The sequence below is a fragment of the Poeciliopsis prolifica genome, unplaced genomic scaffold, assembly GCF_027474105.1.
Source record: "Poeciliopsis prolifica strain line A6 unplaced genomic scaffold, Auburn_PproV2 SCAFFOLD016, whole genome shotgun sequence".
Taxonomy (NCBI): domain Eukaryota; kingdom Metazoa; phylum Chordata; class Actinopteri; order Cyprinodontiformes; family Poeciliidae; genus Poeciliopsis; species Poeciliopsis prolifica.
In genome coordinates, this window is record NW_026562391.1 from 9,292,650 (window position 1) to 9,316,408 (window position 23,759).

General features: G+C 37.8%; 1 protein-coding gene across 4 annotated transcripts in view; it reads left to right on the forward strand.

The window, feature by feature from the left end:
• rptor (regulatory associated protein of MTOR, complex 1) overlaps positions 1-23,759 on the forward strand; it is a 141,255-nt gene that overhangs the window by 36,978 nt on the left and 80,518 nt on the right. For all 4 annotated transcript variants that reach the window (XM_055041000.1, XM_055041002.1, XM_055041001.1 and 1 more), the window contains exons 5-7: positions 2,313-2,471; positions 3,994-4,140; positions 12,114-12,289. In XM_055041000.1, the coding sequence (XP_054896975.1) occupies positions 2,313-2,471; positions 3,994-4,140; positions 12,114-12,289 (482 nt within the window). The remainder of the gene's footprint in view (positions 1-2,312; positions 2,472-3,993; positions 4,141-12,113; positions 12,290-23,759) is intronic.

Below are 23,759 nucleotides of genomic sequence, written 5' to 3' on the forward strand. Positions count from 1 at the left end.
CTTACTCTTAATTGATACTGCCATACCTTTATCATATATGCCTGTGATTCAGATACCCTGCCTTCATCACTCACTGTAACACCATTATGCCCTTCAGATACCACTTGATACCACAGAGATTAATGTCGGGCCTGTTGGAATTCAGACGCTTTTATCCAATATTGCACAAATTAAATTATCCTGCTAGTTCCGCCATGATTCTTCTGTTCGTCCTCCTCCAGACATCCGAATCAGGAATATTGGCGTCTTCAATAAAGGTCTACTCAGCTTGGCCACTGTATTTTATGTGATGCGACAAACTGTGAGTGTTCTGGTTCAGTAATTCACAAAACACAAGATATAGGTAGGAATACAATATCCAGAATCACTTAGTCATCAAATATTTGATCATTTGAATATTTGAACATTATTAAAATGTTCTACAATTCTCGTTTGGGAAAGTTTTGAAGAAGAAAAACTTCAAAATAAATCGTCATTAGGTGCTCATTAGCCACACTTCACAATTATTTATTTGTATTCAAGTAACCATTGTAAAACAGAATCTTTCTTCTCCTGGTTTCTTTCCTGCTTGTACCATAGATTCCTCATTGCTTAATTTCATAGAGCAGTGTGACGTGGTTAGACCATTGCAGGATTTTTAGAATGAAATAAACATGTTTTATCCACCTATTAATTATAATTTTTAAAATCCTCATCTGTGTATAAACATTTTTAAGTTGAATTGTAAATATTTACTGCACCTTTCAATTACTGGATCATCAGATAAACATGTATAAGGATATTGCACCTGCTCACACTCCTGTTTTTATATAAAAGTGGCTTTACACATCGATTTAAACTTTTATCACCTTTTATGTTTTTCATTTTCTCAAATTAGATTAAGTTTTTATCTAGTCCAACACCAGCTAGGTTTTACTCTGAATATTTAGATGACCAAAAGTTTTCGGAAAGCTAAATATGAAGAGGGTTTTTATTTTTCAGCCTATTGAGTCCAAGCATAATCCACATCCACAAACACTATATTTCCTCACAATAGGATGACCATGGTGGGGAACAAATAATCTTTTGCACTCTACAATGAAAATATTATTTGCACTGTTGAGTGGGCAAATATTAACAAGTTGATGTTATGTGCTGGTAAGACTTCTACGCAAGCAATCTTAATGCTGTGTGAAATATTTTTCAAGAAAGTTCTATTTCAAAGGTTTCCATATTGTCAGAATTCATAATCTATAGATGAGTTTTCGTGTTTTTCATTTGAGCTTTGAGTAGAAAGCTTTATCTGAAAGAAACTTGCAACAGACCTTAACAATAGTGGACTAACAGATGAAAGAAAACAAAAAAAGAAAAGAAATCAAAGCCCCAGAAATGTTTTCTGCCTGCAACATATTTTAAATAAAAGTGAATCTAAAAGCAGAAAGAATCTGTTTTTATTTTTGTCATAATTAAATGTTTTTTTTTTGTTGTTGTTTTTTGGTGGATGAGAGAAATAGATTTCATTAAACATTTACTTTTCTTTTTCGCCTAAATCATTGTAGAAATGGTACAATAGTAGGGCAAGAAAAAATATATTTGCAAGATGCATGTGATAACCTCTTTTGTCCAGGAAAACGGAGGGGAGTTATTGTTCTGAGCAAAGTGATGGTTGTGTTAGATAGCTAAGTAAAACTGTTGGTTCACAAGGTCAGCTTGCTGCTTTTATAAGCGATATTGGCTGGATGGTTCTTGGGAGATGAGTCGACATTAAAATGTCTGCTATGATTCACTTCCAGTCAACAGGAGGCAGGCTGTTTAGTTAAAGCCAAGTTAGTTGCGCAACAAAAGGGCTTCGTTGAGCTCCACAATGATTCAGAGCAGTCAGAAGAGGAGCTTTTCTGTTACATAACTAGATGCTGACACCTCTATGTCACTTTCAGCTTTGCACACTCCAGCCCTTGATTTGGTGAAAACCAAAAACAATACACACTCCCCTGGTCTCAGGCTGTAAAATCTCCTCGGATTAGTCACGCCGAATGCTGCTATGAACTTCACGCTTTGTGACTTCAGAGCGGTGGAGTCGGAGATGAAAATCGCAATAGGTGGTCGAGAAAACAGGCAGGCTACATACAGACGGTGACAAAAACACTTATTTACTCGTATATTCAGAAGCTTATTTGGTGATTTGAGGAGATGCAGCAATGTGCCATTTTGCTTCTTATAGTTTTGACCTTTGATTTGTGTGTGATCTTGTGTTAGGGCCTGATTAGATGGTAACCGTATTAAAATTAAGGTGGCCATAATTATCCTGATGTGTTTGTTGTTATGCTTTTCAGGCACGCTACAAACAGAGTCTGGACCCCACAGTGGACGAAGTGAAGAAACTTTGCACATCACTGAGACGTAACGCCAAAGAGGAGAGAGTCCTCTTCCACTACAACGGCCATGGAGTTCCTCGGCCCACCGTCAATGGGGAAATCTGGGTTTTTAACAAGGTAGAAAACACAAAGACATCAGAATTCCTGCTTTTACCTTTAAAGTTTACACATGTTGACTCATTGAGTAAAAGTGTAATTTGTCAATAACTGTATGAAAGGGGAATAATCTAAAGGCATTGCCAATCTTTCCATGATAGTGATCTTTATCCCTGAAATGAACAAACTCATCACCTTGACCAGGAAAGCAAAGAGAAAAGCTGAAGATGCATAATCACAGAATTATTTCTAATTTTTAATCTCTTTTCTTGATACTAGTTTTGTTTTTTCCTGAAAAATCTTAATGAATAAATTTTAAAATACTTTTTTTTCTTTTTTACGTTTTGGATTAATAGAAAATTTAACTGTATTCACAATAGAATTCCCTAAAGTTAAAATATGATATGCTCAAAAACAGGACAGATTTTCAGTTCTGACTTTGCATCATTGTAAACAATATAATTTCAAGTAAGCAATTGTGGAGAAGACTGCTGACTCGACAGTTGTCCAGCAGGTAAAGACACAAAAGACTATTAAAAAAAGAAAGCAGACTTTTCAGAGTGTTGTGTCTAAACATATAATGTGAAAGTTGAGTGGAAGGAAAAGTTGTGGTTAAAAAAGGGCACAATCAGCAGGGATAGCTGCTGAGAGGATTGTGAAGCGAAAGTAAAGACCATCCAATATGAGGAAAAACCTGTAGCAAACTTGTTATAACAGCTTGATCGACATCGAACTCCATGACCCGAACCCGTAGAGCCTGTGGATATTTTCTAGACACACCAGAGGCAACAATGCAGATGGGCCCTTAAAGAAGCCTGGCATTTCTTAACACTACAGTAGAACCACAGATTGATCACCTAAAACAAATTAACTTCTTGCTCGAATTGAAGTTTATGTAGAGTAACCGGCTCGTTTTACGTCTTTATCTTTTTTGTCTAAAGCACTGCGGTGCTCTCTGTTGCACCAAAACAACAGCTGGTGGTGTGTAAAGTTATACTGCAAAAACACAAAATCTTACCAAGAGCTTTTGGTCTAGTTTGTAGTGCAAATATTTTAGTACACTTGAAATTTGATGAAACTTTTTACTAGCTTTTCAGCAAGATATAGGAGCGCGCTTTAAGTAAATTATTCCTAATTCCACTGGCAGGTGAAATAATCTGCCAGTGGGATTAGCACATTTTCATCAATATTAAGGAATTATTGATTTAATACAAGTTCATATATCTTGTTGAAGAGTTACTTGTAAGTTTTTTTTTTCTTATTTCAAGTGCAGTAAAATATTTTGCACGAGAAAACACATAAAAAAATACTTGGTGATATTTTGTGTTTTTCCGGTATAAATTTTGGATAAAAAAAATAAACTTCCTACGCTCTCCATGTTTACATCACTTGCACTTTTTCAACCCTTTTCCCGCTTCTTTAATCAGCGGTTTCCATCAAGCAGATGCCTGGTGAATAATTGAACACTGTATAAATCTATAGAAGTGACTTAACAGCAACACGATGCACCAAATCTCACACCCCTCTCCTCTCTGCTTTTCAGAATTACACACAATACATCCCGCTGTCCATCTACGACCTGCAGACGTGGATGGGGAGCCCGTCCATTTTTGTTTACGACTGCTCCAACGCGGGAATTATCGTCAAGTCGTTTAAGCAGTTCGCCCTGCAGAGAGAACAAGAGCTGGAGGTGAGGGAGCTTCAGCAAAACTGCTCATGGTTTACGACATGTTGCTTCACAGGAGCAATGAAATACAAGCTGAGATTTAACAGGAGAGGACATTTTAAAATATGAGACGAGTCTTTCAAACACAGAGTTAGCGAGCAGTCAGATAGAACGAGATGAAGTGTTGGTATTTAGGCGTTATTAGAAATGGGGAGTGTTACCACTGAGCCCACATGACCTGTGCAGAAGTTAAGGAAGTCTAAGGAAGTTTATATTTTCCCAAAGACTAAATGCAATTTCAATCTTGTCTCATTTCTCTCCCCCCGTCTTGTGTCTTTTTTTTGTTCATTTCTTTCTTCTTCCTTTCCTCTGTCCTGTCTTCCTCTGTCAAGTCATTTTTCCCCCTTTCCCTCTGTTGTTACTCATATCCTTCCTCATGTCTGTTCTTCTTTTCTTCCTATATGTCCTTCCTTTACCTCACATCCTGTAATGCTTCTTTTCTTCCTTGTGAATTCCCCTTCTGTCCTACCATTTTTCCTTCTTTGTATTCTTTCTTTCTTTCTTTCACATTTTCTTCCTCCCTCCTGTCTTTTGTCTCTCTTTCTTCTGTATCTTATGCTTTCCACCTTTATGTTCTTCCTTTCTTTATTTTTGTCCTGCCTTCCTTCCTTACTTTTTGTCCTCCTTTCATTGTGTCCTATTTTATTCATTTTCTTATGTCATTACTTCTTTTCCATCTGTCTTTCCTCTCCTTCCTCCTGCCCTTTCATAAGTGTATCATCCTTTCTTTCTTTCTGGTGTGATTCCTTTTTTCCTAGCATCGTTTCTTTATTGTTATCTTGCTCTAGCTCCATCCATCCATCTATCCATCCATCCATTCATCCGTCCATCCAGAACGCCTGACTCCTGGGAAATTTGAGTCTCAAAATGTATGAATTTTTTACATGACGAATATGTAGGAACTCTTCAAGCAATCCATCACTGCTTCAGTCTTTTCAACACTTCACCTTTTTTATTATGTTGTCTCATCTTTTCTCCTCTGGCTGAGACTAGCAATGTGAATGCTTGATGAGATGGCGCTGTCATTTATTTTAATTATTCATAAAGAAGTTTTTGCCAAACTGTAGATTAACAGAAAAAAAAAAAAAACGACAGTGAGGAAATAGGAGGATGTACAGAGGAGCTGGAAGTTGGCAAAGAGGATCCTCGGTGAATGCTGCATTCCCTTTTAAAAAGTAAAGGTGAAAGCAGCAGATAAACTGCTGAGTCGCTGTAATGCCTGTGTTTGCCCTGAGATTAACCCGCTGTGCTCTGAGAGTTTCATGAGGTCAAGGGAGGATTGTGGGTAAACATGTTTTAAAAACCTTTTCCTCCACTAAATTAGCACTTTGATTCCCTCAAAAGGCGTTTTCTTTGGAGTAAAATGTGTCAAACACAAACAGAGAGCTCCCCAAAAAAGCCTGCAAGAACAGAGCGAAGCTGTAGCCCTGGGAGGGAGGACAAATATCGACATTCTTACTTGATGTGTACATGCTTTTAATTTTTCCCTATATGTCGTCTTGCATACAAAAATTAAGATTTTGATCAGTAAGTTTCAATTTCAGTCCTCTGAGCCGACTCTTCCTCTTTCTTCAGATCAGTCTCTGCTCCAGTACACTTGATTTAAGTGATTATATTACGTTCTCAGTATGTAAATAAGTCATCCAGAGCTTGTTGATCATACATTGTTCAGGTTGGGTATGTGGCAGCAGGGAAATGTCAAAACACAACAGTAAAAGTATGTACAACAATTGATCCTGGGGACCAAGGTTGAAAGTGCTCCTCTGAGTCACCCAGTGAAAGATCCTTTGTTTCACTGCCAACATGAAAACGTCTTGTTTAATTACACCAATATGTACATTTTTGTTGTTCAGTTGTGGCTTAATTGGGTTACAAATGTTACTACTTAAATGTGAAAAGAGTCTAAACGGGGAATTAAATAGGCTTTGTACCCACACAGAAAAGACTGGGAGCCTTTTCTAATAGCAAGCAGTGAAATAAAACTCTCACTGCTATTGAAAGTTTATTTATGAGAGCACTCCTCTTTACACTACAGTGCTGCTTTTGTCAAATTGATTCCATAAAACCTGGGATGGGACAAGGCAGCAAATGTTTGATTGATCATTTTTATACTTCTATTTACATTTTCCGTAACAGTTAACACTATACCTTAAGGAGATTTCCTCTGCTGTTGTATAATAAGTTTCCAGTCCCAAAACTTTCAGGTTCAACTTTTGGATTTATGCAGGAAGTAAGCTCAAGAAGTAATTTAGTTGGATGCATGGGAAGTTGCATAATGTCCATTCGCTATATCACTTTTCCTGTTTGGTACGTGCACTTCCCATTCTCTTTAACAGGAATTATGTCATAGGGTGATGTAATGGAAGATTAGCATTAAGGTGGTGACTTCCAAATAGCTCCCAATCTTTCAGGAGAGGATCAACAGAGCCTGGTGAAAGTATCAATGCGTCTTCTGAATACTTACTTTAATACAGAAAATGAAATCCAGTGTAAACCTTCAAAAGTCACTAAGCTATTGAAGAATTCATCTGTGAGTAATTTATTTGTAAATTACTGCTGGTCTGTGAAGCCCACAGCGTCATGTAAGTAAAATAAACATAGCAGACAAGACAAGGGTTAAGTTGGGGAGAATTTATAGAAGCACTTTTCATCTGTGAAAGAAAAAAGAAAGCCATTACCTAAAAAAAGCCAAAATGAATAAATTGATTGGCAGTTTGTCACAGGGGATTGGTCAGACATGCAGAATGTAATGTCTAGTGGAAGATTAACACCACACATCAGTCTAAATACCTCTCCACAGTGAATCCTGGTGGTGGCAGCATAATGTACCTGGCATGCTTTTTCTCACCAGGAACAGGGAAGCTGTTTGAATTTGTTTGTTTGCTTAAAAGAAACATACAATTCCCCCTTCACTTTGATCGAAATTCTTCTTTCTTCTGATTTATTGAGAAATGGACAAACACGGATTGAAGCTTGCAGCTCTTTTGTCACAATTTATAAAAAGTTCAAGAAGTATGTTGCTGTAAGGGGAATCGTCCTCCTTAACATGCACAGATGGTCTCTGTGTTGCAGCACATTCGTTCTGCACATCACTGGTCCCAAGCAGAGTCATCCAACCACACACCTCTGAGGAACGGACAGCTCTCCGTCCTCGCCCAGAACGACAAGCTTCACTTCACCAGGGACCGTTTTACTCAAACGCTGTGATGCAGATCAAGTGCTGGGTGACATTAGCGAGGCATGACAGAGGGAGGGGGTGTTTTATAACCTCCTCCCATTTTTGTGTTATGGACCTCATGTGGACCATGCAGTTCACCTGTGTGTGTGTGTGTGTGTAAGAGATGCGTACTGAATGCACAATCATATGGCCACCTGCTTCCTTTTAAAAATCTCATCGTTTCCTGTCTGCACTCAGCGTACATGCTTGTTGCATTAGTAGGGAGTAAAGTGTGTGTGATGTTGAGAAGGAATCACTGCAGCTCTTAAAGCTACTGCTTTCTGTTTGTGTGTGTTGTGGTTTTGCTGTTTCCAGTACGCCAACTTTTTTTCCCCATGTAATATTGCAATAAATAATGCATGCATAGCTCTTAAACTGTAGTTCTCAATTAGCGTTTCACATGGCAGCTGTCTTCTGCTGAGAACATCTGAAAACCTTTTCCTGTGAAGAATTAGTTTTGTAATTTAACATTGCATTTATGAAAAAAAAGGAGTCTTCTGCAGTTATATCCTGCCGTATTGCCCCCAGAAAGCAAAAAAAAAAAAGGAAGGCTGTCATTATGATTTTCATGGTAATTTCCCAGATTACAATATGCTAATGTGATAATTACAGTGGATGCTTGGCATTAATCAGCTTGTGCCGGCGGTGCTGTTGTGTTTACCGTTAGGATTATCATGGCTGGCAGTGACACGCTTTCTTTCACCCGATGATGTTCTTAGGCTAACGCACCGAGAGGCATTAGACGCACACACTACTTTGTGATTTATTTCTCTGCAAGCAGGATCTCCTAATTAGCCGAAGGAGGAATTATGTCGTAACAAGATTGGCGGAAATCCATCTGAGCGGCACCAATCGTACATGCCCGCAAAATGCTTCAAAGAGGAGAGAGAAATGTGTTTGATGCAACAAGAAGGAAGACAATGGCACACCTTGCCACCGCTCTATTAGTTGAGACATTTTTTCTTTTTAATATCATTATTTATTCATGTGTGCAGAGCCACTCTTACAGCTATGTGTTAAATACATAATGTAATGAGATCTGAGCTTCCCCCTCCTTCTTGGCCCTCTATTACAGAATCTATTAATGAGTTATTGGACTTGTAGAGAGCAGCATATACAGCAATAAAGTGTTCCTATATAAATCTATGCAGCTCCATTACAAGAATATCTTTAAAGTTTAATAAGCTTTACTGGAAACTGCAGTTGAATGAGCAAAATGAAATAGTTTCCTTTCCGTCTTTGGTATCTGTATCAAAACCTCCTATTTTGTTGTTGTTATTGTATTTCACCAAGAGTCTGTTGCTATTGGTTGGGCATTACAAATCCCTCTGCATGCGCTTTCCAGAGAAAAACTCCAGTGGTTTCACAGCATGAGCTGAAAGTTTTATTTTTATTTTTTTTAAGCTATAATACATTCAGCTTAAGCTATAATACATTCAGCTTTGACTGTTTCACAGCAGCTCTGCTCTCAGACACAGGTATAAACACTTTGTGTATACCTGTGCAGTAGTAGTAAGTCTAACTGAATGGAGATGAAGTTTACTTCATTACCACTCTTCAAAGGAGTTTTCCATGCATCCTCTGATGTAATGTTCCAGTTTTAACCTGTTCTTACGGCTCAGGAGCAACACTGGAAACTGAGGGCTGAAATAGCCTACAACCGCTTTGAAATTATGGATGTTTTTGGTTAGAAGGACAGATTTTTGTAGGTTTGACTGATTTGCAAATGAAGATGTTCATAGTGAAACATCGTTATAGATTTGATGAGGGTGGATAGGTGGATTAAGGTAGTGTGGAAAGGAAAATTGCGATGTTGCATTTAAATGCAGGTATTAGAAAATGCTCTGTGGAGTCACTTATAATTCTTTATATAAATAAGCAGACTAGAGTGTGGATGGTGTCTTCAGCAGGAAATGAAGAGGGTTTGTTGTTAGTTCATTTTCTATAGATGCTAAAAATTTATCATTAACTCTGATATTTAAGTTACTTTCATTTTAATGACTGTCAACTTGGAGATGATGAACACATTTTAGTCTTTCGTTGACAAAATTGGTTATTGCTGTCACATACACTTTTAAGATTTATTAGTGGATGAATAAATTGGTTTTTTTTCTTACACAAATTGACAAAAACACTTTACTCTGTCACTTTTTTCTATTGATTATCAAAGCTCTTCCTCCTTGACTGCCTGATTTCCCTAAAGACTGACGCAGAGGAGTTTTAGCACTTTATATCTCTCTTTCAAATATTTTGTACTTCAATTTAAAGAAATGCTCTTAAGTGTCAATTTATCAACCAATTTTCTAATCTGAGACATTATATTACAGAAGTGCAGCCTAAAGTATTTGGGGATCAAGACTTAGACGACTGAAACTTAAACCAGGTTTCAAAATAAAGGCAGTTTTTTATGTGTATTTTAGAAACTGATCTGCTGAGAATTTTAAACACAATAATTTCATAAGTTTACACTGAAAATATCCTATGAGAGGCAGTAGAATGGCTAAAAATGCCTTGTTGAAATCAGAGATTAGAAAAGAACAGGCTGCTAAAGATACACAGAATACAATCTCTGAACTCACACCATGTAAAATTTTTAGTTATGTTGTTAGTAAGAATTCTAATAATGATGCAGTTTATTTTAATTAATTACATTATTAATTGCTTTACACTTAATCAGCCATCATTTGTGTTTAATTGTCCAATGCCTCTACTTGTAGTCATAAGTTGTTTTATTTTCCAATCAAAGTTGCTTTTTCATCCCCAAGCAGTTAATTATATTTTTGGTAGGAAGAATAGGATTTCTGACTGATTTCTCACCAGAATAAGGATTCACAATGAAAAAAAGTGCCACCACAGTCGGGATGAAGAGAGTGGGTTTGGCTTTCTGCCTCTGTTAAGATCCAGCACTCGTTAAAGTCTAGTCAGCTCTACATAAAACTATGTCGAAGTCCCATCAACCTTACCAGGAGTCCTTCAGTAAAATTAGCATATAAATAGTCAAGAGCTCCAAGTACAATTAAAATTTTACATTAGGGTTACTCCTCCTCCATATTTCACATTTTCAAGTATTGACTTCCCTGACTTAGGATGTAGAAATAGCTCCATAAGTTGGCTTCCAGAATAAACAGGACAATTGTTTTCCATTCAAAGACCGCCCAGTAAGGGGCAGAGAAAACTTCACCTGTTTCTTTAAATACTTTTGTTTTCTCTCATAAGAATCTGGGGCCAAGTTTTTGCCAGATGGAAAACTGTGATATGTAATTTATGCAACAGTATATTCAGCTCGCCTTTTGTGCCTCAGTGGGAAAAAATAAAACAACTTTTATCGCTTAACAAATGCTCCTAAGACAGCAAATGTTTTTGGATTTAATGAGATGCATTTTGTTTAGCCATCCTCCTGTTTTTCAGTCTAAATGCATCATCACTGTAACACAGCTTAGAAACATTAAAAGCAACTCTTCAGTCTGCAGGGATTGTGTTGAATAATCAATGCTGCAAGTCTTTGTTAGAATGGGTTTGCTTATTGATACATTTCTGCTCTGACGGAAGTTAAAGGGGATTATGGGAATTGTTGTTTTCGTGATATTATTAGTGGTAAGTTGATGGTGAGTCTCATGAGAGCAAACGACTTGCAAGAAAGACACCAGAGCAAACTAATGTCGGTGGTGACTAGGTGCTGAAGCCATCACCTGTTGTACGTTTGTGCTGAACACTCCACATACACTGTCTTGTTTGCTTCAGAGATTACGGTAGATTCTTTTCTAAATTTCAGTGATTCAGTTCTCTCTGTGAAACCTTTTCCTGCTAATTTTCTCTGCAAACAACTGATGAGTTTCCAGATTGATACACAAAGGCTTTCAGGGCAGACTGATAACTTATGAAAAGGACTGTATTTTTTATGCTTCATGGACAAGTGTAGAAAGAAGAAAATTTATTGCAGAAATGTTTTAATTTTCAGACTTCAGAATTTCCTCTGACGTTTAAAAGTTGTATTCATGGGGAGGACAACATGGACTTAAATTTGTATCACTATATTTTGCACTATTGTGGTGGTAATGATAAAAGTGATTAAAAAGAACTATTTATTACTTCTTTTTCTCGCTAACTGTATGAGAATTGTTAACCACATATGTGTATTTATAACCTGCTGAGCAGGTGTGTGTCAGTCCTCTCTCACAGTGGCTGATTTTCAGATCTTTCTGGAAGTAGACATGCTGGATAATATCGTTTCTTCATGTAATCACAGGGCCAATTTAGTGGTGAACCTTTATGTGGACTATATCTGTACTCATTCATTTTTTGTTTTGCAAAATGTTGTTTTTGTAAAACATGTGTTGTCATTTTCAGTCAGTGATTTCACACTAATGTGTTATGTCAGCCTCAACCCCCTTCCATCACAACCAACATCAGAAAATCAAAGTGTAATATTGAAAGCAATGCTCGCTCTGACGCATAATAGCAAGATTTATTTTAAATAAATCAGCATCAGTATAGCAGCTTCTTTCCCTCTCTGTTGTTTATTTCCTAAGAGAACTGGTCAGGTGGTGGAGGAGCTTGAATAAAAAGCTGTTTTGGAGCTCAAAGCCAGACTCCCCGTTGAGATCGATTACCTGATGTATTTGCAAATGTGAAACCTGCTCTGGATGGATGGACACAAACTCCCTTCTGCTAGTCAAAATAAATCTCCAAACAGCTTTTGACCTGTTGTATGTCTGTTCAGGTTGCGGCCATCAATCCCAGCCACCCACTCGCACAGATGCCGCTTCCGCCCTCCATGAAGAACTGCATCCAACTGGCTGCATGTGAGGCAAACGAGCTGCTGCCCATGAACCCGGACCTCCCTGCTGACCTGTTCACCTCCTGTCTCACCACACCCATCAAAATCGCACTTCGATGGTAACGACTCACACTTTCCTGTCCCTTCTGTCCAGACAGGTCTTTCTCTCAGAATGATGAGTTGTTGTTTTTTTTAAAAAGTGTTTCTTTAATGGTCCTCCAGTCACTCTTTATTTTAATTCTTGCATATTATTTTTATTCACTTTAACTGTTAATGAGGTATGTTATGTTCCTGACAATTGTGCAAAACGGCAAACTTTTACCACTTTGACCACGCCGGGAATGTTTTATTTATTCAGTTTTATTTTTATATTTGCCAATCACTGCCTTGGCTCACTGTCATGCATGCTGTGCACAGAGCAGCTATTCCTCCGAGCTGCTGCTCAGTATTCAGCTGATGAGGAATATTCAGCTGTGATGAAAAATGTAGACCGACACCATCTGCAGTGATGCAGGGGTGATCATTCCCACAGAGAAAGCTTCAGCAAGAAAAAAAAAATGGCATCGGTGGAAGATATTCAGGATTGGGTGATACAGTGGCCTGATGTGAATGCACTACGATGCATCATTCAAAAGACTGTAATGATGGAAGTTTGAGCTTAAGCTCCAGAGCGCAGAGGTTGCATCTCACACACATCAGCTGTGAATGTGTGGTTTACATCAGCTAACAGCAGCACACAAACCAAGGCTTTGAATACAGTAGCAAAGAGCAAATTATTTATGTTTTAAATCATTCTTTTTTTACTTGATGTTGGCTCACAGTTGTCATACAAGCCTAACAGCTTGCTATACAAATGTTATGTAAAAGCATCTATATCATGTTTTCACAGGTAATTATATGGTGTCATCTCATTTGCTGCTTTCGTGAGCACATTTTAACAGCATTGTAATATCTTCCAGACGTAGCGAGTTACTTTCATGGATTTTGAAAGTCTTTCATCAGCTGTTGCCAGCCTGTGTAAATTCATTGCAATACTCTAGTGTTTTTGTGCCCCCTTCTTTCTATCAATCCAAGTACAGGGTTCCTATGCAGTGTGGAAAGGCTTGGTATTTTAGCATTAGCAGGTCTCCCCCGTAACATGCTGTCCAAATACTACGAAAATCTAAAAAACGCTTGATCAATGCACATGCAGGCAAAACTAATAAAGAGAAGACGATGTGAAGAGGTGCACAGCCATGCTCAAACAAATAATTGTTCTGATAAATATTAACATTTGTCTTTTCGCTGACTATATGACTTGAGCAATAAGAATAGGAGTAAGCTGAAGCGTTCCCCTCCCCCATGTGTCTGTGCTCAGTCATTACTCACTGCGTTTAAGAGATTTCCACTCTCATGAAAACTGTAAAAAGAAGGTGATCAGCTCATCATTAATGCACCTCACTGCCTGCCCAGATACAGTCTCTATCTGCTGCATTCAAAGTCCCTTTGGTGCCATAAATCAGTACTTCCCTGGGCCTTTTTTTGCATTTTAATGACTGATTTCACTTTGTAGACACTGAAAGTCGCAGGGACTATTTAACAAATTTTCGCCTTAAATTTCAAACTTTTTTAAAAGCATGAAAGTGAGAATGACATGTTGCCTTCAGGGGGTGTCATACAGCTAGACAAATGTTTCTGCTCTGCCACAAATGTTCAAGAGTTTTGTTCATCTTCCTCTGCTCTAAATCTACCTCCTGCCATGACCTTCAGCATAATGAGGTCTCACTTCTGTGCCGTTAATATTGATCAGTTGCCAGAATTCACTTTCATGAAACAAGTTGCTGATAGGCTGTTGGCTGTTACTGGCTGTATTAATCCTTAAAAAGATTAATATTATGGTGCTCATGGCAAATTTGGAGCTGATCTCATCTACCAAGGCCCCTGTCGAGGTCAGGTTTGTGTTTCTCTTCAAGCCTCAGGCTTGGCATTAAGGAACACATTCAGTTGACTTCAAACTGAAGTGCTAATAGTTATGTATATTACATTCAATGTATGTAAAACTTCCTCCTTAAGCTTAGTTTAGTCTATAAGTATGAAATAAGTTAATTTACTCGAAACTGGTCGTTTCGGTTTTCAAAGCTAAATATGTACTTACTGATAATTGATGTTCTCGGATTCATTTGAGATTTTGTTATATACGAGAAATTAGAGCTGCTACAATTATGTTCGCCATAATAATTTTTCGACATAAACAATTTTTTATGACTGTTGTATTGGAAAAATAATGTTCATGAAAAGTGAACGATGTGGATATTAATGAGCCATGAATGTACTTCGAATTTGCAACATATTAGCCAAAACACTAAAACAAAAGTGTCTGAACAGCCAATAAAATACTGTTTGCTAATCAGCTGTGAGCCTCCCCTACACCTGAAATGGGTCAGATTTACTATGTAAACAAGCTGAGTTCAAACACAAAGCTTACAGTTTTGAAACCTTAGAAACAATTATTTAAAGCTTTGGATGTTTTGTTTGTGACTTTAACCAGTATATTTTGCCAAAAGAAATCAAAATTTTCTTTGTTTGTGCGCTCATTTCCGTTTTCTGGTTGATCTTTAACTGGTATTATTGTCTGAAACATTGCTAAATGTAGTGAGAAAGTCGCTGAGTTGGCCACAGTGGGCTGACTATTGTTCACTGAGAATGTGTTGTCATGACCTGATGGCTGGGTCTATCAGTCAACCCTCTCTCACAGCAGATCAATAGAGCACAGGGGCCGATTTTCAGACATTTGCAGAGATAGATAAGATCAGTAGATAAGATCGGCTTCACGTTTAAGTATCAACCAGTCACAGATTTCCCAAAATTAAGGAAATTGGGGCCGAGTGATCGGTTCACCCTTAGAATTTCCTTTTTGCTGAACTTTAGAACAAGACAGTCCGTTTATGAGAGATTTTCAGTGTTTTTAAAGTGTGGATCTGTCTAAAGTATATACTTCATCCTCACTGAAATATTTAGGTGATGACAAACTGGAGATTTGGTTACTTTGTGAGATTTCCAAGGAAACAGCATCAGCAGCAACAAGCATGAAAAGCAGACAGACATGACCCAGAGAAAAGATAAAGTGTTTTTGTTTCTTATAGGCTTTTGAATACAATCCTTCTTCCTGTAAAAAAATGACTTAAATGTTTGGAGAAATGGTTGACGAATTAATGCTCTGCCTGCATTCATCTCAGTTTAATTTAATTTTATTTTAGATGTTGTTCAAACCAACATCTACATTCTGGCTTGAATGCAATTTAAGCCAGACAAACTACCAAACAATACATACAATTGAACCATAATTGAAAATATTTGTAAGTTGCATGGAAATAGTAGTCTCCACTTTTTGCATTTTGCGTCAAGTGGATCAATGGATTCTTTATTTTTTTAAAGTTGTACAATTTTCTTTGTTTCTAGTTGGGTGTTTTATATTTAGTTTTTAAATACATAAATAGTTAATTCTACTTAAAGCTGCATATGCAAATCTTTGTTCTCAGCGGCTTTTATTTGCTGAAATATATTGTATAACAATGAAGTAAAATGCAATAAAGCTGCATTTTTAATAATTAAAAAATTATTCAAACAATTTGTGGTTAAATTAATGGGGGCTGTGAGGGAAATGCGTCATTAGGAGGCAGCCCTTGAAGGAACACAAAATACATCATTCTCCTTGCAGCCAGAATGTTTGGTCTCAGTGAAATTATGGCTGCATTTTTTATCATAAGTAATTTTCATAAAGACTTGTGCTGCATATCACATGAATTATTTGTAGTAATCAGCCTTCCCATACTAAAACTGTAATTATTTTAAAAAATACACATTTCTGAGGCATTGTAAATACATCTATTCAGCAGTATAAACATTATTATTTCATGTTACTAATCAAAATAAATATCCACAGTTAAGATGTTAAAGCATAGAAAAAAAGATTTCTTCGACACACGATTTAGATTTTGTTCCTCTCCTTCACTTGCACGTTCTGTACACAAAGTAATGTGAACATGATGCATATCCAGCCTTTAATTGTTGTCCCCTGTATGCTTTTTTCCCCCCTTGCCGTTAATTGTATAACATTGTCTAAAACTTGAGATTAGAGGATTGAGAAGTGCAAAGAAAACAAGCAAGAAAGGGATGGGCTGCGGAAGTTTAGCGAGGTTAGAGTGGGAGGATGGAGGAACGCACTGATGTGCTGGCTTACCTTCACTTTAAAACTTTAATGAGATGCATTGAGGGATAGATGATGGGGGTTTGCACAGAGAGGAGAGGTTGGGGAGAGCCAGGCAGGGAGGGTGCATGTGTACCTTTCATTGCTCAGCTGAGCAGAAAATCATTACTGATGGAGCGGCATCTTCAAGGGATTTCCCTGCCGCTGCAGCAAGCGGGGAGGAATGTGGAGAAGATGTGTGCATCTGAAAATAGAGATGGGGGAGCAAGGTGGCACAGGGGAGAAGGGAGAAAGAAGCGCTGATGGGGGAATAAAACATCGGGGTGCAGATCAGCCATTCAGAGGAGGTTCTCAGGGGGCCGTCATCTTGAGGGTCCTGCTGGTCCGTCAACCAGTTTGGTTCAAAGTGAAATATCACCCCCTCTGTCACACCGATTGCTCGGAAATGTCAGGTTCCTGATTCCACTTGACTTTAAGTGATCCCCACCTTATGTTTTCATCAGTCACCATCAGCTTTCAGAAACCTTCTTTTAACAATCAACCATTGGGGAATGAACAAATGCTTTAAGCTTTTATAACTCAACACTTTAATATAGGACTCCTTTCTTAGAAAGTCACAGTCATGCTTTTACCGAACATGATTGACTTTTAATGAAATTCAAAAACCCAGGAAGATGCAGGTTTATTTCAAGTCGTGACTTACGCTTTTAGACAAACCATCTCTTCACTGTGCTGCTCACCATCGTATTGACGCCAAACAATGGACTGTAAGTAATAGATTTATAGTCCATTGTCTCATCAACTATCCACTAATTTAGTTCATGTTTTTGACTGCTAGAAATTACTTATAAAATAACCTCTGTCTGTCTGGCAATCATTTGTTATTATGAACAAATGCAAAATGATATGTTTTATCTCATGATTCTAATATTGCAAGTCATTTGGAAAACATGTAATTGCAATATTATTGGATAATTTGGTTCCACTTTAGTTATTTTTATTGGAAATTTAGCATGATAGGGAATCACTTCAATTTATGAGGCTTCAGTCAATCAATCACACTTCTGACTTCTTCCAAACACCTATGCCTGAAGGGTCATAAGGAGCCTGGTGCCTATCTCCTGTGTTTATTGGAATGGAGTACATTCTGAAGAGAATGTACTCCGGGATTCAGACTCAGGACTTTCTTGCTGAAAGTGCTACCAATTGCTCTACTGTGGAACAACCAATAGGAATTTGTCACATGCATTCATACGTTTAAAAAGGTTCAAATTGTTTCTGTCAGACCATGAAACAGACATGCATATCAACACTTGGTTAATATTTTATGAGCCCAACCTTTTCAGCAGCTGTACCTTTCTGAATGGATAACAACTAGGGTCAATAATTATTTTTGGTGTAGAGTAGATCCAGAAAATAACAAACTACTAAAACTTAAAGTCTTATATCAATTTATAGTGAAGCTGGAAATAAATCCCCTGATCTTCAGAGCGCACTAATCACCATTCAAGTGAGAATCATGAACCCACAAGTCATAATAAATGGCACTTAAATTTTCACGACGGACTTCAAATGCACTTCGCTGAAGTTATCAAGGAAAATGTCAAAAACACTTTACCTAAACTAGGGAGGGGTCGGGTCTTGTGGATATAAATCACTGACACATGACTTTATTGAGTTAATTTGCCTGAACCTGAAACACTTGCAGATTATTTTGTCAGCAGGTGTTGCACTGCTGGGTGGATTAACGAGGACAAACCATTGATGATAATAAATCCATAAATTCTGTTGCAGCAATGAGTTACTCAAAGAAGCCTTTTTAAAATGCCATATCTGAAAACTTTTCCCAATCTGACCCTCCTCCACCTTGTAGATGAGTACGCCAGGTTCAGGTTGTTGAGACAGCACAGCTTTGCCTTTATTTGGTGCATTAGAAGCCAACGTGCCTCCACTCACAGCCCCTCCGATTCTTTGTTCTCACAATTATCAGACTCCACACAAAAACCTCTCCTCTGTCTTGCATTAATGAACAAGAACAGCAATTGCCTCCCTCACAGGCATTTGGCCACCATCATTACCATTACAGTGTTTTATTCTCCTATTGCTCTGAGCCTCTATTTTCAAATTGGATTACAATAAACAAGCGTCTTTGCCTTCAACACTAATGACGATTTCTTTAATTCTAAGGTCCTTGTTGTGTCAATTAATGTGAATGTGTGTTGGTGTCAGCACCTGTTAGGCATCAGTATGGTGATTAGACAAAGAAGAAAAAACACAACTAGAGATTCTGAGATGGTTATAAAGAGCTAACTTCATAATGATCTGCTGTCAGACAAAATTTAACCAGCTGGAAAAGATTCCAGCTGCCAAATGAATCCCTTGATTTCTTCATTGGTAGCTCTAATATGAATAGTTCTCCAAATGCTAATCCCTCCTCTGGGATGCTGCTTTTCCTGGAAAGTGTGTGGGGAAGAAAAATAAAACATGCATAATATTGATGCTGTTACTGACAATTAGTTTTTCCTTTGCTAGCTGCCGTACATTGTGGCTAGATAACAGAGGTTTTAAGTAAGATCTCGTTAGCTAGCAATGTTTGAAGCCAGGAAACCAAGCACACAGATGTGATTTAACAGGAAGTGGAGCAGCTTGGGCAAATGCAAACATTACAATACAACCTCATTATGTTCATTGAGAACAATTGCTGCTCTTCCTTCTAATTCCAGGATCTGTGGAAGAAACAGGGGAAATTAAGCTTTCACAAGAGTGCACACACACACCCCTGTAATTTTATTCAGGAGCCCTGGCTTTAATAACAGAAATGTAAATTACTTGTAAAAATGTTGACACATTCATCTTCTCCCTCGTCTCTTGATGTGGGATGAACCACAGAGAAAACGGTTACGTAACGCTGCATATGTTATAGCTGACGAGTTTCTTGAGACTTGTATGGATTTGAAGAGTGCAGCAGGTTTACCTCAGAAAACCTCGTCATGCATACTAATGGAAAAAGACTCACATCTTGGGGTTTCTATGCTTCTATTGCACTCATACAATATAATTTGGAAGAAACCCATTTTTAATGTCCTCACTGTGTTTCTGGAAAGTGGTAAATATGTGGACTTGTACATTATTTCCATATTTGATGGCACAAGCACACTTACACAAATACTTGTGCCATAGCTTAAAAGCAAAACCTTTACATTTTACATGAGGAAGGTCTTTGCAGAACAGTAACAAAAGAAAAATATCAGCACTGTATTTCCATCAACATGTTTCAGTATTGGCATGGTGCGCTCATTTTATTGAACGATGTTATTTATTTTGCCACATATTATGATCTACATGTAAATTTTATTTTGTTCTCACCTGAGCATCTTCTCGCATGAAAACTCCCCCCTACTTATCTAAAGGCAAACTCTATAAACAGTTCAGTTTAAGGCTTTCCTTCAGCAACGGTTTCTTCCTGCTTCTTTTTCTCAAAATACCAGATTTGTAGAGTCTCCACTTGAGCCACGGAACTGTGCAGCTCCTCCAGAGTGACTTTTTACATTTTGGTTGCTTCTCAATTAATGCTGTCCTTTGTAGTTGTTCTATTTTGTTTCTATTTTGAGATGATGAATTGCTCAATGAGATCTTCAAAACTTAGAATATCATCATATAACTGAACCTAGTCTTCTGTGTTTCTTGATCTTCTTGATTCTGTTTGTTCACTAAAGTTGTCTAACAAACATTCAAAGGCTCAACCGAACAATTGTAGTCAGTGCTTAAGCTCCACATAGGTGGACTGGGCTGTTGCGGTAACTCAGGAGAAAAAGCCACCCCTTCCGGTCCATATAGCACTGATGGGAGACGACGGCTGATTGAAGGGGTAATGAGATGTTGAAGGCAGCCGGCTCAGCAGGGACCAGAGGAGACACTGTCCCTCCCACTCCTCCTCTCCCGTCTCTCACCCTGGGAGCAGTATTGTAGTTACCTCACATTGGGTCCACTTAATTTCCCTCTTCAAAATTTAATATGTACATGCTCACTTTCTCGCCTCTGCACTTATCGCCCACACATTTGCTCAGCCTTTATTCACCAGTCCAAATTAAGTTCAGCCATCTTTGCTCTCCGTCTGTAATAATCCTTCAATTTCCTCATTATTTGTGCCCAGCAGCCCTTCTGTTCTTCAGCCGGCTCATTTTTTTGTGTGTTTTCTTCTCAACACACCATACCGGTCAGAGGAAGACTGGTATCAGTAAAACTCGACGCCTCTTTTTTGGGTGTTTTATTGGCTTTGATCTGTCCTATATTTCCAGCTTTTGTTTGTCGTAGCATGCACTTTGGTACCATGCGATGCTGTTAAAGCTGCATTAGGTAAGTTTCATCAAAATTATCTTCCAACATTTTTGTAAAACTGTCTTTATTGTGACATTAGACAATAAACTGTGAAAAACTCAAACTCGTCTGCCTTCTCTCAAGGCCCCACTGTTATCTGCACAAATACACCAGAAACAACCAATCAGATTCAGGAAGAGGGTCTTAGTGCTGTCAATCACCATTGTGTATGCACTGCTCACATCATCTCCCTTGCTTTCTGCTGTATTAAAGCTCTTTCCGGCAGCAGAGCCTACCGTGAATGTGCAGGCTAGTAAGCATGGGCAATAATAATGGCAGATAAACAGTTTTTCTCTAAGATTAAGTTATTTCTTCACAACTTAATCACATCTGCAGCATGTACGTGAGCTTGACTACGACCTTCCTCCTGGCTCTGATAAGTTGTTTGTGAAAGAGTGGTGCATTTCTGCAAATAGCAGTAGAAATGTAGTTTGCACGAACTACAATTTATTTTTTATTTTTTATTTTTTTATTGTAAAAGTTACCTACTTCAGCTTTAAGGACCCCACACAGTGACAAGAAAATTATTCCCACATCATCAGATGCCACTAGCCTGACTCGTTGATACAAGATATAATGCCTTCCATGTTGTAGCATCTCAATGTTTTCTGGTGTCACTTTCCATGGGATCTATAAACATTTCCAACTCTGTTTCCCGTTGGTCTCTTTTGTATTGTCAGGTGCAGTAAATAAATCCTTCTCAAAATAAATCCCTTTTTACAACTCTGTTGGTACTGATCAGATCTCAGCAGGTCAGGATTAAGCGCTCACAGACACTGACTGTAATTTGAAACGGGATCAGTAAACCAAGCTGGTGATCTATCCACAATGATGCGATGCACAAAATTATTTGAATAGTTAAACTTTCTTCTGGAGCAATCAACCTCTACAGTGACTCAGAAAACAGCGGAGGACGGATTAAACAATAGTTCGCATAGCAGCAAAAACAAAGTGGTTGCATTGTAAGACTACTTTAGAACTGACTTTAACACTAAGCTAGTTTGGCTATATTGTTTTTTTCTGCAGAAGCAGGTGAATGATCAGCCAAGATCGAGCTTGAAAGAACTTCACTGTTAGCCTTTGTTTTGGTTTTTGCTGGGGTTTTGTTAGTACCTTCATGCAAAGTGACTTTGCCAAGGACTTTTAATATACTTTTAATAAATGCCAATTTTAAGAAATGCTGCTTGAGTGCACGTAGTATAAAGGTGAGTTACATGTATTTTCAATACAATATCGTAGAAGGTATGAGACATTTAAAAGGCTCTCTCACCTGATGCACCTTTTTATACGTGTTATGTCAATAGTTCAGTTGAGCTACTTTAGAAAATGTTTGTTAAATTTCCCTGAAGCTTTGTGGACTAAATATTGTCTTTTGTTGCTGTTGTTAGGCAACATTTTCACTCACTGTGTACCTCTGTTTGTGCTTCTTTTTAATTCCTGAATCTCATAACTAAATGCTAACTGCATTGTGCCGAATTGTTTTTTTCTAATTTTGATATCACAGCGAGCAAAGACAGGAGAGCTGAAGCTCAAACAGCTGAGTTGAATGACTTTGCTCTGATCATAGTGCGTGCCTAGAATGTCAGAGACTGCCTTTGATCATAGGTGAGGACAAACATGGCTTTTCATAAAGCCAGGATAAAGTCAGTTTATGGATCAAAATTATGATATGGTATGAATGGATGAAATGCCACCGATTGCTTCTGACCTCCCATCTCGGGGTCTTTCTCCTTTTTTTCTCTCCTGTCGTCTTTTGTGGAAAGATTCTGACGTCTTGCCGCACAGAAATTTGATTCCAACTCCCGGACAAAAACTTAATTTTTGTGATTTGTAACGTCAGCCTGTCTATTTTTGTCTTGTCTTAATTCTCCATCATCTGTTCTTTATCTGTGGAGACTTATAAATTTTGTTTTGCGCCAAAACATAGAAAAGCATAAACAAACCCTTTAATCTTGAGCTATAATATCCCTGTAGCAAAAAGATTATAGACATATGTTTGTGGGAACTGATATTACTTCTCTGTGGTAGTTTTTATTAGACCAGATTGTGCATGTTGTGACTTTTAATTAAGATGCTTTTAACCAGAGACCATAGAACAAGTTGTTGCGATCACATCTTTCCTGCTCTTGGCTTCAGGAGTGTCAGACTCACTCAAGACCCCGGCTGATCTTTGAAGAGTCAGAAAGTCGTGCTGCTGTCATGTGGGAACTCATTATTCTTCAGGAACAGAAGGAATTCAAGTGCAGCAGCTTTCGTCACAGCCAGTCAGAGTGGATCAGATCCTGGATTCATTGTTTTTGGGCATTCGTGAGTCAGTTTGACATTCAGATATGCGTCCGAAGATGACGGCAGCTTGGGATTCTGCTCAGCAAACTAGAATCACTCATTTTCATAAAGAAATTATTTAGAATTAGGGATCTGAGAGCTGTCTATAAAAGTAAGATGCAGCTTTGACTTTATATGCTGAGTTTTTTTTTCTACCATTATAACAGGAGCAAAAATTGCCCTCAAATATCTCTTGTCCCTTGTCAGTTCCTTTGAAGATATGTTTGATTTTCAGATAAAAAAAAAAAAAAACTTACTGTAGAAGTCATAAATCACACATCTGGATGGTATTGATGTATATTCCACATCTCATTTTTGTTTTTACATGGCTACATGTATTTTTTTGTAATTTATTTTTGCCTTATTTACATGTAGGTTTTTTAATATCTTCTGCTCTCTATTGAGATACCACAGAAGGCTCTGTTTTGAGTGTCTTCCAACTGTATTAGCAATCATTCGGCATTTGCTCTGTCCTTCTAATAGACTTTTTATTTTTTTTGTGATGATGCTGTGAAACACACTTGTACAGTTTTTGGCAGACATGGAATAAACTGTAAACAACCAAAATGTGATGATTTCAGCTTCTGGATCAAAAGTCCTTTTATAGGCTTTTGAATACTAATTCAATATTTTTAAGGAAAAGAAAAAAAGACATTGTTTTTGTATTTTTTATTTTTTTGCCTTTACATTTTATGATACTG